The following is a 17315-nucleotide window of genomic DNA, read 5'->3' on the forward strand; positions in this document are numbered from 1 at the left end:
TCCTTAGAAAAGCTCTTATGATAATCAATCTTGGACAGATTGACAAATTCAATTGCAAAATGGATTGCTGTATACAGTAGGCCAATGTTGTTCAATAATATGGAAATAAACAATATATTGCATTTTATAGCCACATTTTGTATTGTCTTATTGTTTCACACAATGTAATGCATTTTAATTATCTGAATTATTAAATGTATGATTACTTAATCATTATACTGTATATAGAATTATTGTTATTTAAGGGTCTTTCTCAGCAAATATTTATATAGGCGAATAATTGCGATTAATTTGATTCATTAATCGGCATATCATGTAATTAATTCAAGTGAAAGTTTTAATCGATTGACAGCCCTAATACATGGTAATCTAATGTATATTTGTCCCTGAATTCTAATGCAACACAAACAAGGTAAATGGCAAATGCTAAGAATGAACATTTTTGTAAGGATGAGAACACGGCATTCATGTTGTTTAAGCTGAAGGAGCTGAACATGTTTAAATACATGGTCAGACAAAAAACAAGGGACAGTGAACTTTTGGAAAAAGTTGGCAAAAAGCTAGAAGAACGCAAAAGGTAAACCAGAAAAATGTCTATGTCACTTCCTCATCTGACATACTTCCTTCAGATATCCGATTGCACATTGTGTCATGCATACTTGAACAGACAGATGAAGACTGTAGCTCGACTTCTCAAAAACACTCTGTAGCTCGATGGTGAATGCACTGAATGTTTGTCATTTTGTCAGTTATTATTAGGTCTATATTTTACTCAGCCAATAAACTCAAGAACCAGGACAATAAGAATCTATTGTGGACCACCAGTTTGAATAAGTCTGCTCTCTAAAGGATTGTGTCCTAAAGGTGTGACAACAAGTAAATTAAGTGGAATGTGAATATGAGTGGAATGTCTTTGATATGAACGTAAATATCCACACTAGTCCCCACTAGTCTTTCACACCAAGCCCTAGTGGAGGCAGGAGACAAGTGGGTATTCTTGGCAACAGTAGGGTTTTGAGTCTGACATCAGATCTCCTGAGTGTGAGCAACACAAGCCTCTCTGAGCAGGGCAGGGAAGTGCTGTTACCTGATATACTGTAATCGACAGGATACTTCTCCTCTTGAAGTACACACAAGCGCACATACACACATGGGATCCCAAGGTTTTAACCTTGTTTTCAGGGTCACAGAGGTGCTGTTGGCAGTGCAAGGTATCATGCCCTCACCTGCTTTGACCTTTAGACCTAATTCTGCCTCAGTCAGTATAGATGAAGGACCTGGACATGTTGGTATGTTGTTTAGATACAAAGTGAAACATAAAAGTGTGTACCTCTGGTGAAATGACTAACAGGTCTTCAGCATATGTTGTGTTTTGGATGATGGTCACTAGCATGCGATACCGATGTGCTGGTGTCCTCAACATGCTTCTTAACTAGCTTAATCAGCATGGCTAACTTGATCAACCAGCTGTGCAAGCAAGACCAGGACCAAACCAACACTAACCAGAATAAACTAGCCTGGACCAGTATAAAAACATTTCAGCATTCATAAAAAGCAGCTGACTCTAAGTAAACTGGTCTGGTCAATATAATTCTCCAGTAATGAATGAGTTGCGCCACTTAAGCTTATAAAAATCCTTCTGTGCTCAGCTAATGTAACTGAATGGTAGTTGTAACCAAAACAGAATTCAAATCAACAATATGAATCAGATTTGCTTACAGCAGTTTGTCATTGCCAGCCCAGCTCCTCAAACACACAATTCATCAAATAAATAAGGCTTGGTTGTACATTATTGTTATATATTGTGATCTGCCACTACTGTTTAAGACAACACTAAAATCATACAAACATAAATTCATTCAAATGGCAGCCTACTGTGGTCAAATATGTACTTTAAGTTGTACTGGACAAAAAAGTAAAGAACACATATCCAAATAATCAATTCTGTAGAATATCAGACAGAGAAAGCAAAAAATCATGGTGACCATGACTTATATACTTTAGCACTGACACAGAAGATTCAGAATGAAGCAGATTGTTATTATTGTAAGATCTCTGCCATATGTTTTGGTTGTGTTCTCTCTGCATACTGTAGCTGAGGTTGAGTAACAGCATGAGGATGATCATTTACCTTCAGAACATCACTGGTGGAGGCCGCTCCTCCTGGAAAGATCTTCTCTATCTTCACCATTGGCTGCACCCTTGACTCTATCCCACCTGAGATGCTTATACCTGCACAAACAAAAGAAAAAATCATCAAGCCATACTAAAGTTCCAGCTCTCTAAAGTAACATGAATGAAATAAATCTAACGATCAACCAAATTGCTTTTTCTCTTTTGGAGAGATATTTATAATGTATTTTATTAGATAAAGAGTTTGCTTGCAGAATCTAAAAGTTGTTTAGATAAGAGGAATCATTAAAAATGTTCATTTAGTACTGATTTACAGATATTTACATTCACATATATTTCACAAGATAAAATAATTGAATTTTAACAAACTATCCTGTTCAGAAGTTTAGTAAAAAAAAAAAAGGACTTAAATATTTATCTGTTTCTCACCCACACATATATCATATAGCTTCTGGAGGGATCATTAATCTAATGGTGTCATATGGATTACTTTTACACTGCCTTTATGTGCTTTTTTACCAAAGTTCTGGCCACCATTCACTTGCATTGTATGGACCTACAGAACTGAGATATTTATTCTAAAAATCTTTGTTTGTGTTCAGCAGAAAAAAGAAAGTCATACACATCTGGGATGGCATGAGGGTGAATTAATGATGAGTAAATTTAAATTTTTGGGTGAATCATCCCTTTAATATGGTGTGTTGCTTCCTTGATGAGTTTTGGACACTTGAATTGAGGGACTCATCAACTATTACAAAAGATGCAAACATCCATTGATGCTCAAGAATATCTATAAATAAATATATAATAAATAAAATAATATCTATTATGTAGCATTGCAGGGCAGTACAAAGTAATAAAGTATGATCTTTGCTCTCTTATATTTGTACAAATTCTGAGAAAGGGGTGTGTAAACTTATGAGACAAAAGGTGGATGCAAACATATGCACTCAACTGTACATATACATTGTACAGTTGTATATATACACAGATATACACCAGATATTCTCATGTTGTTAAATCCTTTTTAATGTGTGGTAAAGTAATGCTGGTTTCAGCCAAGATTAAACAGTAAAGATTGATTGATTGATTATCAGTGATGGGAAAAGAGGTCAAGTATAATGAACTGGTACTTCATAAACTTGACTGATCAATATATATTTTTAAAGCCATCTTTTAAAAAAAATGAAAATTCTGTTATCATACAGTATCCTCACCCCCCATGTCGTTCCAACATATTAGTTTCTTTCTTACATGAAACACAAAATTAGATCTTAGGCAGAATATCCAAGCTTTTTTTTTTTTCATGCAAATGGAAGTACATATGTACTGCCAAAAAAAAAAAAACACCACCAAAGTATCTTGAAAGCAGTCCATGTGTCTTGTGCGCACGTTTTCTGAATCCATAGAGAGCCATAAACTTAGAGTGAGAAATATACAGAACAATGCGTCACCTGGCAAGCGAGAACTAATGGAGTTTTCCATCAATATCGTCGACAACATGTCTAAAGGTGACATTTTTTAAATAAAAATAAGTGTGAATGAGATTTGAGAGCTCTGGCCAAGGGATAACAGATTACATTTTGGTCTTTTCCTCACACATCGGATTTCTTCAGAAGACTTGGTATAATGTGCACAAATTGTATGGACTGCTTTTATAATAGTTTTTTTGGTGCTTTTTGTTCTTTTTATAGTTTGCCATAAACTTTAATTTTATATAAAAAGAGAAATATGGCATTCCAACTTCTTGACATTAGCAGTCTCTTCAATAGGAAGTCGAGCTTGAAATCATGACCGCGCCTAGAGACTGCAATGTCAGGATGTACAGTGAGAAGGAGTTACATTTTGGTCTGTTCTCACCCAAAACCAATTACATCAGAAGACATGGATTAAACCACCGGAGTCTTATGGATTAATTTATGCTGCCTTTATGTGCTTTTTGGAGCTGAATTAACATGTTTTAGTCCATTAGTTCTGCATGCTAGGTTTCAATTCAAGAATTCACTTGGAGATAAGACAGAGTCATATAAGACAGATTACCAAACAGAGTCAGGACAAAGTATCTCTACTCACCCAAGGACTGTTTGGTCTTGGAAATAGAAACAGTGGTCAGTTCATCCTCTTTCTCTGGTGGGCTTTCTTGGCTGTCCGAGTGTCCATTCATTGGTTCTCTCCAGTCCTGAACTGAGCTGGGCCCAAACACTTGGGTCAATGGTGTCCTGCTCCGTCGATGTGCACTCATTACAGTATACTTCACCTCCTTTCCATTGTGAGATTTGTCAGTTTTTGCTCTATGTCCATTCCTATGAGGGGACCTTCCCCTCTCTGGGACAGAATCACCTCTACTGGATAAAGAGTCATGGTGTGATGTCTGGGGGAATCCGTTGCCTCTTCTTTGCGGGGAGCGTCCCTGACCCTCTGTGCTGTGAGGGGACTCTGAATGCGGCCAAATGGGCCGAGCAGGGCTCAAGGAGCGATGACGGAGTGAGTCTGTGATGTATGTGTCCACGGGTACATCCAAAAGGGGAGTGAAAGCTCGAGGAGGAGGAAGTCTACCGGTTGGTAGGCTTGCCATGCGCTGTCGCTCCAGATTTTCTATGAACTGCCGTTCACTCTCGAGATCCTGCACCGGCTGCAGGTGGAATCCACCCCTGTAGTCTGTGACAGGTGGATATTAAAAATGTGTTCTCGTTCACTCACCATTTACCAAAAAAGTAAAATGGTATTACCAGGTTATTTTGACACATGCCATGGTAAAACCATGTTTTTAAGACATATACCATGGTAATACCATGTTTCATTGAAGTACCTTGGACTACAATGTAAATACAATGGTATATACAATAAATATGGTTATCATTCAGTACAATTGTGTATATCAAAGGCCAATGATATTCCCATGATTTTTGCACATAATGCCATGGTATTATTTAACGTACCGCATGGACTTTCATGTAAACACCTTAGTACTGTATATGAATATGTTAGTCAGTCATTTATTACCATGGTATATATCAAAGTATGATGGTTTTACAATGGTTTTTAAACTGGTAAAACTATGTGTTTTTGGGCATGTATCATGATAAATCCATGTTTTGTGACATACCATGATAATACCATTGTATTCTTTGAAGTACTTTGGACTGCCATGTAAATACCATGATATATATTTTAGTCATTCATTACCATGTTATGTACACTATCAAAGTACCATGGTATTAACATGTTTTTGGACATGGTACAAATGGTAATACCATGTATTTTTTGTACATGTACCTTGGCATACATTTATTTGAAATGTATACCATGGTAGTACAAAGATATTCTTTGAAGTACCTTGAACTACCATGTAAATACCATGGTATATGAATATGGTAATCATTAAGAACCATGGTCCAGTATATCTAAAATATTCCCATGGTTTTCGCACATTGTATCATGGTAATGCCATGATTTTTTGAAAATGCACTATGGGTAAACCATGTGTTGTGGATATGTATTACCATAGCACCACCATAATACTTTTTGTAATTCACATGTGTGGACACACTGGTAAATTCACATATTCAATAAAACAATTTGTCACATTCACACATCTTCTTCTCCCATAAACATTAATGTGGTCAAAAGGCCGAATTAATTTACATCTCCTTAAATCATTGCAGATGTTATGAAAGCACACTCATACACACGCTTTCCCTTTCATCCAGAAATTTGAGCGGCAATCACACATTCATATCCATTGAGTAAGCAGCGGTGTGCTTTTCACTCAGATTTCAGGGGCCTCTGGTGCAGAGAGGTTTGAATTACTCCTCTGTGGATGGTACAAAGGAGCTGCATTAAGCTTCAGACCTGCGTGGGTGGATGCTTAAAGGTTAAACAATGCAAGGCGCCATTCTTGCATTTTAGAAATGACTTCCATTCAAAAGTCAGAGGAACATCTAGGTATTGGCCTGACACTGTGGACAATGACATCAGCTGCTCTGCAGTTAGAGTTCAAGAGGTCATATACTGTGTCAGCAGTAGAAAAAAAACAGGCAGGACACTGTTGACACATCTATTTATCCAGACAATGATGCATGTTTAATATCTCACAAATGATGCATTTGTGTCATAAATGCCAGCTTACAATGGTCAAATTTCAACAGACTCATTATAAAAAAGTGATTGCAATGTACAGTAATGAGGGCACAGAGGGTTTTAGAAAGAGAAGGATTCTATGTGTGCGTGTGTGTGGGCGGGGCAGATTAAATATCAGGAACTAGATATTTGAAGTCTAAGAGTCTTTTTTAAGACATTCGTTTCAGGGTCTGAAATCACTGGTGCAGGGGAGAGTGGGAGTCTAAACCCTCTGGTTATATAATTTCCTGCAGGGATCAGAGTGAGGGCATTGCACTGCACTGAAAAGTGTGTGTGAAAATGGGAAATGAAAGAATGGTACACTCAAGTACACACCACTGGGGAAGTTACCTGGGATGGACGTTATTAGATGGCGACGGGGCGTTCCGGCATGACAAGGAGAACGCAGGACAGGAGACCTCACTGCAGAAACCCAAAAATGCAGTAAAGCGAATCACACTGAGTTCACATTCACCACAGTGCTTACAGATTAAAATCCAGATGTCAAAGATTTTCAAGAATTTCTCACATACAACTAGTCAACCAGTCCAACATTTGGACACACTTGACTGAATTTGTTTCTCGTGATTTAAAAAAACGTTTGATCTAAGGCTCGTGCTTCAAACAGATGTGGAAAAAAATGTATGTACATGTAGATAAACATTTCAAAAGCTAAAGATTCAGTGAAATGTTCTCTTACCAGAGCGGCTTTTTAGTATGTCATAGGCTTCAAGCTCAAAGGGCAAGACCATACTGTCAAAACGCCCTAGATCTGTGAGAGGGATAATCATCCTACATGAAAGCAAGTTAGACATTAGATGTAAACATTGCTCAGAAGTTAAGCCAGTATGTGCTTGAATGAATTTGGAAAATGCATATATGTTTGTGGATATTTTTAAGTATAACAAAGGTTAACTTCCTCACCTGATCTCTCTCAGCAGCAGAAGCTTCTCGGGTTTGTCCAAGATGGCCAGCAGGGGGCGCACAAGATCCTCAACCACTCGCTCTACCAGAAACTAAAAAGGGAATGATAGCGAGAAAATGATGCTCGGTTACATTTAGCGCTTTTGGAATCAGCGATTTAAACGATTGAACTAACTAACAAGCTCTGGGTTCAGACCGAAGGAAACATACTGAAAATAGTTTTCTAAGTTGTGTTCAACATACATTGACAAATGATTAAAAAAAATAAATGAATTTCCATGCTGGTCTAAGCTGGTTTATGCTATGGAATGTTTCTAAAAATCTACTTATATAGCATGGCGTTAGCACTGCCAAGGTCATGAGTTTGTTTCAAAGTTGATAAATAAAAAACCTTTAATGCAAGTCATTTTGGATAAAAGCATCTGCCAAATGCATAAATGTAAATGTCAACCAGCATGGTCTTTCAGATGGCGCTTGACCAAGGGAACCTTGCTGGTTAAGTTAGTTAAAGAGATAGTCCACAGAAATTTTTTTATTCTTTCATCACCTCTCATTTACTCATCCTCATGCCATCTCAGATGTATATAACTTTCTTTTGGTGAACACAAACAACGGTTTTTAGATGAATATTTCAGCTCTGTATGTCCAAACAATGCAAGTGAATGGTGGTCAGAACTTTGAAGGTCCAAAAAGCACATAAAGTCAGCAGAAAAGCAATCCATAAGACTCCAGTGGTTAAATCCATGTCTTCAGAAGTTCTATGATAGGTGTTTTTGAGAAACAGATCAATATTTACAGTAAGTCCTTTTTACCATAAACTCTCCTCCCTGCCCAGGAAGTGGTGATATGCAAGAAGAATGCAAATTGCCAACAACAAAGTTAAATAGGAGATTTCAAGTAAAAAATGAATTAAATATTGATTTGTTTCTCACCCACACCTATCATATTGCTTCTGAAGATATGGATTTAACCACTGGAGTAATATGGATTAATTTTATGCTGTCTTTATGTGCTTTTTGGTCCTTCAAAGTTGCATGGACCTACAGAGCTGAAATATTCTTCTAAAATTTTTGAAAATGATGATTTTTGGGAGAACTATCCCTTTAAGAAGCATGGCATGGACACCAGTACACCATCACCCAACACAACTTGGGACCAACACCCAAAACACAAAAGTTTTGTTCTTGCTGATCTTGTCTGAGGCTGATCTTAATAAAAAAATATTTTGAATATTTGAGTTTTTGAACCCCAGCAATAATGCTAGAGTTTGAGTTTTGCTAGAGTTCTCAGAACAGCTCCTGAATTGATCTATCTTTAGAAGTGACTAAGTGTGGTGTTTCCAACTGCAGAGTTCAGACGATCCGCAACACTTGATCCTAATCATAAATGACAAGGCAAATCTGCCCTTTGTGAGTGCAGCCGGCATGGACATTGATTAGTCGGAAATATGGCTAGACAGATGACAGAGCCTTTTCTAGTCAAACACATCCCCATCAACATCAATCCACATGCACAGATGTCATGGAAAGGCCCTGATTCACCTGATTCAAAATAAAGTCTAAAGTCTAACATGAGCTATTTTTCAAAAGTCATTTTTCCTAGACATGTATCTACTCTGCTGAAAAGACCAGCTTTAAGACCAATATTAATTTTAATGCTGGTCCATGCAGGTTTATGCTGGTTAGTGCTGGTTTGGTGCTGGACTAGCTGGTGGACCAGCATAGCTATATTGTTCACCAGCCAAAAATGTCAGTCAACCAGCATAGTATTTCTGATGAAGCTGGTTAACCAATGGGGCTTGCTGATTAAATTAGTTAAGAATCCTGGTGGAGACACCAGCATACCAGCATCCCCTGTCGGGAACTAGTATCCTAAGTAGCAAATACCTTGTAAACCAGCAATGCTGGTCTGTTCAACAGGGCAGTCATATTTAGCTAACTGCAGACTCACCCTTTTACAGTGTCTCATGACAGCAGCCACCTCATCATCATTGAGCAGTTTGCGAGCCGTGTCCTCCATCATGGCCATAGTCTTTGGGCTGGGCATGGGGCTATGCTCCCTCATACCAGCTCGGGTCTCTCTGGGAGAACTCAACAGGTTAATTATAGGTCGACCTCGCTCTTTACCTGAGGGCACAAGTGCTAGAGTCAGGAAAGGAGCCAAAATAAGAGTACTGATGACAGCAATTATAATGGTAGCCTTTGTAATATAATCAGAATAATAATCCTGCCTAAGTTTATTATTTGCATTTAAGGAAAAGCCAATATTGTGAATTAGTCAGTAAGACACATATCCACATATCACATATAACTGCTAATTTTCCTCTAACCTTATAACTACAATTATTGCTGATAGTTAAATTGAAATGTATTTAAAAAACAAAAGAGGACAATTCTGGTACTACATGCTGCATCGTCAATACAGAAATCGAGCGGTGCTCAAATGCATGATATAGTAACAGCTATGATGCACCAGAATAGGCCAAATATTAACCATGATTTAACCTTTTAACCTATGTCCGGGACTATATTTTCGAGTGAAAGGATGGCAACTTATTCAATTGTAAATAATAAAATAAAGTTTTAAAAGTATAGTTCACCCAAAAATATTAATTCTCTAATAATTTACTCACCCTCTTGCCATCCCAGATGTTTATGAATTTCTTTCTTACGCTGAACACAAAATTATATTTTTAGCAGTAGTAAATCTCAGCTCTGTATGTCCATACAATGCAAGTGAATAGTGACCAGAACATTCAAGATCCAAAAATCACATAAATCCAATATAAAAGTAATCAATCAATTTCAAAATGTGAAAGAATGTGAAAATGAAAGTGGACATCTATGGTAAAAATAAAAAAAGATTTAAATATTAATCATTTTCTCACCCAGAAAATATGGATTTAACCACTGCATTATGGATTACTTTTATGTGGCCTTTATGTGATTTTTGGAGCTTGAAATGTCTGGTCATCATTGATTTGCATTGTAAAGACCAACAGAGCTGAGATATTCTTCTAAAAATCTTTATTTGTGTTCTGCAGAAGAAAGAAAGTCAAACACATCTGGGATGGCATGAGGGTGAGTAAATGATGTGAGAATTTTATTTTTGTGTGAACTATACCTTTAAATAATATTTGTGTTCTTAAGACTTTTATTATGTAGTAGCCATTTTATAAAAGCAAAAATGCATTCAGGTTTATATTATTTGTGAATATAATCACAGTTGAAAGAGTTGTAGGCACCCTGTGACTAATATATATATTTATTTGCAACACAGAATGGACTCCCGTACCTTAAAGTTACAAGGTTACAAAATTAGTAATTGCAGCCCTGTGATTCCCAACAAAAAACACACATTTATCCACATTCCTTGTTTATATATGAAAACATGCACTCTGAAATGGCAAAACTGACCAGCCTACTTTTCATAATTTTTAAATACCCATTGAAGTGTCTGTTGCAAAGCACTGTAAAGAATGCAGCTGCAGTATGTAATTTATAATTAGCTGTGAAAAAAACCACAGGGGCCGGACTCAAGGCCACTTCAAGGGAATTACTGCATAGCATTATACAGTAAAGCAGCTCTCTCTTCTAAATTAGGCTCTTTAAAAACCCATTATGCTGCTTGCTGACTTTTTAAATGCAAATACCTGCCTCCTCTGCTTTTGGTGTCTGCAATTCCCTGGTATTCACACAAAACATGGGCTTCATTAAAGGCTGTTGAACTACGTGTGGACAGAGAGTTGTGTGTGAACTCACCTGGTTCGTTATCTAAATGTTTGGGTGATTTGGATCTTCCTCTGTGTCCATCCCCTTTCCCCGTGTCCTTCCTATCTCTAGAGGAAGACCTTTCCCTCCTGCGTCCGCTTTTAAACAGCAGGCTGACAAAGGTTTTGGAGCGCTGCAGTGTGCTTCCTTCTGCCTCTACCTTGTTCTTCTGATGTTTCTTTTTCTTCTGCTTGTCCTCTGATCAACATCCATACAGAAACATGTAAAAGAGTGACCTCCAGACAAGCAAAGTTTGAATTAAATTAGAGATGCATGCTAAATCTTTTCAACTGCTGTATTTTAAATAAATGAATATTCACAAAGAAACACGCCGACATGCCCAAGTGACAAAATACATGTATAATATGTGGCATTCTAGCACAAATGTTGCCGGTTCAGTGCTGAGCAAGGGTGACTCAGAAACAAGAGAGTTACTGAGATCACTATCACGTTTTATCACTATTGTGACCTTGAACAAGACACTTAACCCCAGGTCACTACAGGGTGAGCACACCAGAAATTGCTTAGTTTGAACACCTGCTGAATTGCTTGCAATATCCAGACACCAATTCTTTAAATGTAAAATTACTGAAGAATGTACAGTAAGTAGCTTTGGATGCTATCCAAAGGTGATATTGGTGAACCTTACAATGCCTGTCAAGAACATGTCCAGGTTATACATAACCTCTAAATCAAAACATTAAAAACTAAAACCAAAAAAAAATTAAAACCTAAAAGATTAGAAAAAAAAGGATATTGAATCCTAATTGCACTGTGGAACTATTGTCATAACAATTAATTCATTTTAAAATGCCTGCCAAGAACATGTCCAGGTTATATTTCATCCCCTAAATCCATATTTCTTCTTCTTTTGATTTGGGAGTTAAATATTTCATGGACAAATTTGGATGTTTTGTGGCCGATTATGTTAAGACTGATAACAGAGATGAAATAATAGTGTCTTGTGATTAAATGTATTCTTTAAAGGCCACTTGTTGTTACAAATACTCCAGTCATTTATCTCCACAGTGTGAGGTAATAAACCTGGCAAATAAAACAAGATGATATAAACTTGGTCCTGTGGCTTTTGAGCGTACATTTCTCATGGCGTCAGATTCTCTAGTCTGAACCTTTAATCTTTCACAGGGATATCCCATGCAGAAATACTGATGTATTATGCATTCCACAGAGTTAATTTCACTGCAGACATCCAATAGCAGCGCACTGCAATTTACAGTGTATATGAAAAACAGATGCAGTAGTATGACTACAGGGCTGCTTAATGGGTCAGTTGTTTTTAGCCACACATTTTCTATTATGTTAGGATCATATTACACAAGATCTCCCCATCGCTGGTCTGGTTGTGACCTTGGGCATGGACATTGCAACTGAGATATGAGTTTCATGTTTCATCAGTGATAAACAGAGGCTGGCACCTCACCTTATTTTGATTTATAGCCTTCAGTGATGGGCTGAGAGACTCCTATTTTATCTCTTTTTCGATGGTATAATCAAAATTCTGTCATTATTTACCCACCCTTATGTTCTACATTTTTCAAACTTGTATGACTTTCTTTCTCTTGTAGAATACAAAAGGGGAATTTTTCAAGTGAATGAGGACTGGGACTGCCCCAAAATGACAAATAAATCTGCATAAAAGTATTATGATATTGTTCCAAAAGTCTTCTGAAGTCATATAATAAGCTTTGTCCAAGGAACAGACCAAGAAATAGGTAGTTTTTTTTACTGAAAATCTTGCTCTAATGGGCTGTTAAACTTTTAGACTGGAAAATTGAATCAGTGAGTTGAACTATAGAACCAAATAAGTCAGATCTGTAAATGAATGACTTAGATCGGCTTTGTGAACTGGATCAAGTGATTCATTGAAAAGATCAGACTCAAAATAATAAATTGTTCATTAACTTAACATATTTTACTTCTCTCATTACTCTTGTGAATGCACCAAAGAGATCTATGGCAGATGTCAAGATTTTCAGTGAATAATGACTCAAATTTCTGTCTGTTTCTCACACAAAGCTATCAAATGGCTTCAGAAAATGTATATAGTGCAAGACTTGTCTGGACCACATACATAATATTTTTATAGTTCTTTTATTGTCAAATTGAAGCTTGACAGGCTCAGTCATCAATCACTTTTATTATATGGAATAGCCAATATAATTGCCCTGGATATTCTTAAATGGTTTCTCTTTTGTGGTCCACAGAGGTATAAGAAAGTCATACAGGTTTAGAACAACAGACTATCTGTTTGCGCGACCAATGGAATATGGGGGGAGAGTTTGGGAAACCTGTTTGTCAGAATATTTGAATTTCCGTTTGGTGACACTAGTGGCAAAGAAATTACACACTGCTTTACTGTACCTGACACAGTGATGTGACTCTGGGATCGGCGGATGGGTTTCCTAGGTTTACTGAGAGCCATCAGGACTGCAGTTTTACAAGAATCCAGAGTCTCTTTATCCCCAGCAGAGAAGGTTCTTGTCCTAGGGTGGGCGGTCCCTCTACGGATTGCTGTATCTTTCAAAAGAACAGTTTCGCCCACCATTCTGCTGGTTTCTGTGGTTATGACCCTACTAGCTCTCGATGAGGTATCAGGCTCTGGTGGGTCAGTCTGCATTGCAGTCTCTTTCCGTTCAGAGCTGGGCCGACGTGAGCGGTCCTCGGTAGAGATACAGACATCCACCATCTCTGAGCCAAATACAGGTGGGAACATGACCTGTGAAAGACCGCTAAGAGAGCTGACTGGCGTTCCGGAAGACAGCGAGGAAGTTGAGGAGTAGGAGTCTGAACCCTGAGAGGAAGAGGGCTGACCCCCATTAGCCACTGATAAACAGAAAGAAAAGAGACTTTCAAGTCATATATTTAGGACACCTAATAGGACACTTAGAACCTTCAGTGCACTTCAGTGGAGCTCTGTCTTCCACTTTATTACACTTGTGAACTTACATAAAATGTTTACATCACAGTGTATTTATGTAAAAATTTTTAAAACATAAAGAAAGCACAGACATAGAGAACCTTATAAATAGCAAAGAAATTCCTAAAATAAATTTTCCAAAAACTGGAAAGGTGAAGTGTAATTTCTGCGCCACTACAGAGACTATTTAGCCTGAGATGGAGCACTTGTGTTAACATTAATGATATAAAGTGGAACACCCAATAGAGTGCAACAGTGCCTGCCAACTTTTTCAGCCATCTGGGATCAGAAAGTATTTTTCCCATTAATTAATGAATTTCTTATGTAATAAATTTATTTTGTATGCGCATTAGCTGGACCTGAAAAATAGCTTAATGCCATTGGTTGGGTCAATGTTGCTGTGTGTGGATGCTCAAACAAAAAGAGCAATGCTTTGAAAGCTCCACTGAGCCACAGTTTTTACACTTTTCAGGTAACTTAACCTACAAATGGTCTCTGCATAGTAAACTGGGATAAAGTTACACACTTCACTTTTAAATATGGTATATCACCAAATTATACTGTCATGTAACCTAAATACCTTCAAACAACTCTGATAATAGAAACATGCACAATCCCAGATGACTTATCGGAGTTTTAGCTTTATGCTCTAATCCCAGGCTATTTTTAGACATGTCCATATTAAATGGAAAGCAGAGAATTTGAGGGCAATGAAAAAAATAGGCTTAATGTGGCCTGTCTGCACTTTTAATCTGCACAGGGACTGTGCAAATGCACACCATCATTTCAATTACGGATATTATGTGTCTAACACAGGATGCTCAAAATACAAAAGCAAAAGAGTGCATCACAAAAAGCATCTTTAAAGATACATAACATAATTCATGGATGAACTGTCTGGTATGTGAGGTTAACAGGTAATGTTTACATACATTTATTAAGCCAGCTGTACTCTGCCACCATCTCCTTATATGCGGGATATCTTCCAGCTTCCTAGCACAGGAGATCAGACAAACATATTTGTTGTTACTACATAATCACACTGAGGAAAACAATCTACAAAAACCTATAGTCTTAAACAAATTGTTAAAAAAAAAATGAAAATGTTGTCATCATTTCATCACCCCTTAATGTTGTTCCAAATAATATGACCTCATATTATTTGTTAGTTCAAGCATTTATAACTAATGCCCCAGGGGCACTTTGAATTCTTTGAGTTCTCTTGAGGTCACAGGCCCCTCCGGATACCTAAGTCTACTGTTTTACAAACATTAAACAAGAACTGGAACATTATTAAGATGATAGTAGGTGGCAGCCTCATTTGCCTATTAGAAAAATAAGTTCTGGTGGAGGACAATGATGTCACACAGAAGCTGTGTCACTTTACAGTGGATTCAAACAAACTGTGTAAATCCACATTAAAGTTTACACATTTGGCAGACACTTTATCCAAAGTGATTAACAGTGCCTTTTGGGATATACATTTTTCCAGTTTGTGCCTTCCCTGTGAGTCGAACCCAAGACTCAAGCATTGACAGTGAAATGATCTACTGAGCTACAGGAACTTCCACACAGTTTAAATATATTACATTCTCCTTCCATTTTGATTCTTGCCTGACATTTTCTCACATTGTCACTTCTCTTATTGCAAGCAGGGCTATTGGATCCAAAGAGAAAACTGAGCTAACACTTACCACTACAAAGTGCCATCAATAGCTGTCACATCAGGCCCTACATACTTATAGCACCACTGAAGGTTTGATTCAAAGCCTTGCCATGGGGGCAATGAGAAAAGGCCATAAAATGAGGCTTTCTGCTGATTATAACCTGATCCCTAAGGCCTGGTGAATAATGCACATCACCTGGCTGTTTTTCACAGGTGGAACCTGATCTCCGCCTGAGTAAAGCGAGCAACCAGGAATGTGACAGCTAAATGCCAGCTGTCTGCTTTGCTATGCTTTCTTAGTCACAGACGCAATAAGACGCTATGTTATTTAGCATGTGGTGGTTGCAATTAATATGCTAGAGCACTTTGCAAATCATTTGTCTTGCCCTTTTCATTTTCAGTGGAGATAAATAACTGTACTCTGTCTATTTGTAATAGTGTCATTAAAGAATGCCTCACACTCCCTTTTAGTTATCTGTAAAACTGGAGGTTGTTCTTTGTCAGCATTCAGTAATAGCAGCAAGTTGGCATGTCTCTCTCGTTTTTGAATGCTTGGGATCTGTCATTTAGTCCAATATTTGACTCAGTTTCCCGCAGAAGATACATCAATTATTTCATACAATTCCTCAGTGGTTCTGATACAGTGTTATTATCGTGAAAGAAAAATAAACAAAAACTAGGTGAAAACATTTCATCGCAACACATATTTTTTTTATCAAAATGCCACTATATTAAATTAAAACTTAGAAATAAATATAATTTTTTTTTTTATTAAATTCATTATTTTCCTCAAAATTCTACAAACAATACCCCATAATGACAATGCGAAAGAAGTTTGTTTGAAATATTTGCAAATTTATAAAAAAAAAAAATGAAAAAAAAAAATAAATCACATGTACATAAGTATTCACAGCCTTTGCTCAATACTTTGTTGAAGCACCTTTGGCACCAATTACAGCCTCAAGTCTTTTTGTGTATGATGCTACAAGCTTGGCACACCTATTCTTGGGCAGTTTCTCCAATTCTTCTTTGCAGGACCTCTCAAGCTCCATCAGGTTTGATGGAGAGTGTCAGTGCACGGCCATTTTCAGATCTCTCCAGAGATGTTCAATCGGGTTCAAGTCTGGGCTCTGGCTGGGCCACTCAAGGACATTCACAGAGTTGTCCCGTAGCCAATCCTTTGTTATCTTGGCTGTGTGCTTGGGGTCGATGTCCTGTTGGAAGATGAACCTGATGAAGTCTGAGGTCCAGAGCACTCTGAAGCAGGTTTTCATCAAGGATATCTCTGTACATTGCTGCATTCATCTTTCCCTCGATCCTGACTAGTCTCCCAGTTCCTGCCGCTGAAAAACATCCCCACAGCATGATGCTGCAACCACCATGCTTCACTGTAGGGATGGGATTGGCCAGGTGATGAGCGGTGCCTGGTTTCCTCCAGACATGACGTTTGCCATTCAGGCCAAAGAGTTCAATCTTTGTTTCATCAGACAAGAGAATTTTGTTTCTCATGGTCTGAGAGTCCTTTAGGTGCATTATGGAAAACTCCAGGTGGGCTGTCATGTGCCTTTTATTGAGGAGTGGCTTCCGTCTGGCCACTCAAACAAACAGGCCTGATTGGTGGAGTGCTGCAGAGATGGTTGTTCTTCTGGAAGGTTCTCTTCTCTCCACAGAGAAATGCTGGAGCTCTGTCAGAGTGATCATCGGGTTCTTGGTCACCTCCCTGACTAAGGCCCTTCCCCCCCATCACTCAGTTTGGCCGGGTGGC

General features: G+C 37.8%; 1 protein-coding gene across 1 annotated transcript in view; it reads right to left on the reverse strand.

Annotated features, from left to right (window-relative positions):
• The window catches only part of pdzd7a (PDZ domain containing 7a), a 47819-nt gene that overhangs the window by 23716 nt on the left and 6788 nt on the right, over positions 1-17315 (reverse strand). The window contains 9 exon segments of the mRNA XM_052151638.1: positions 2132-2232; positions 4207-4791; positions 6604-6675; positions 6953-7044; positions 7177-7268; positions 9127-9302; positions 10938-11182; positions 13334-13790; positions 14817-14877. Of these exon segments, the coding sequence (XP_052007598.1) occupies positions 2132-2232; positions 4207-4791; positions 6604-6675; positions 6953-7044; positions 7177-7268; positions 9127-9302; positions 10938-11182; positions 13334-13790; positions 14817-14877 (1881 nt within the window).

This window comes from Xyrauchen texanus, chromosome 20 (genome assembly GCF_025860055.1).
Source record: "Xyrauchen texanus isolate HMW12.3.18 chromosome 20, RBS_HiC_50CHRs, whole genome shotgun sequence".
Lineage (NCBI taxonomy): Eukaryota > Metazoa > Chordata > Actinopteri > Cypriniformes > Catostomidae > Xyrauchen > Xyrauchen texanus.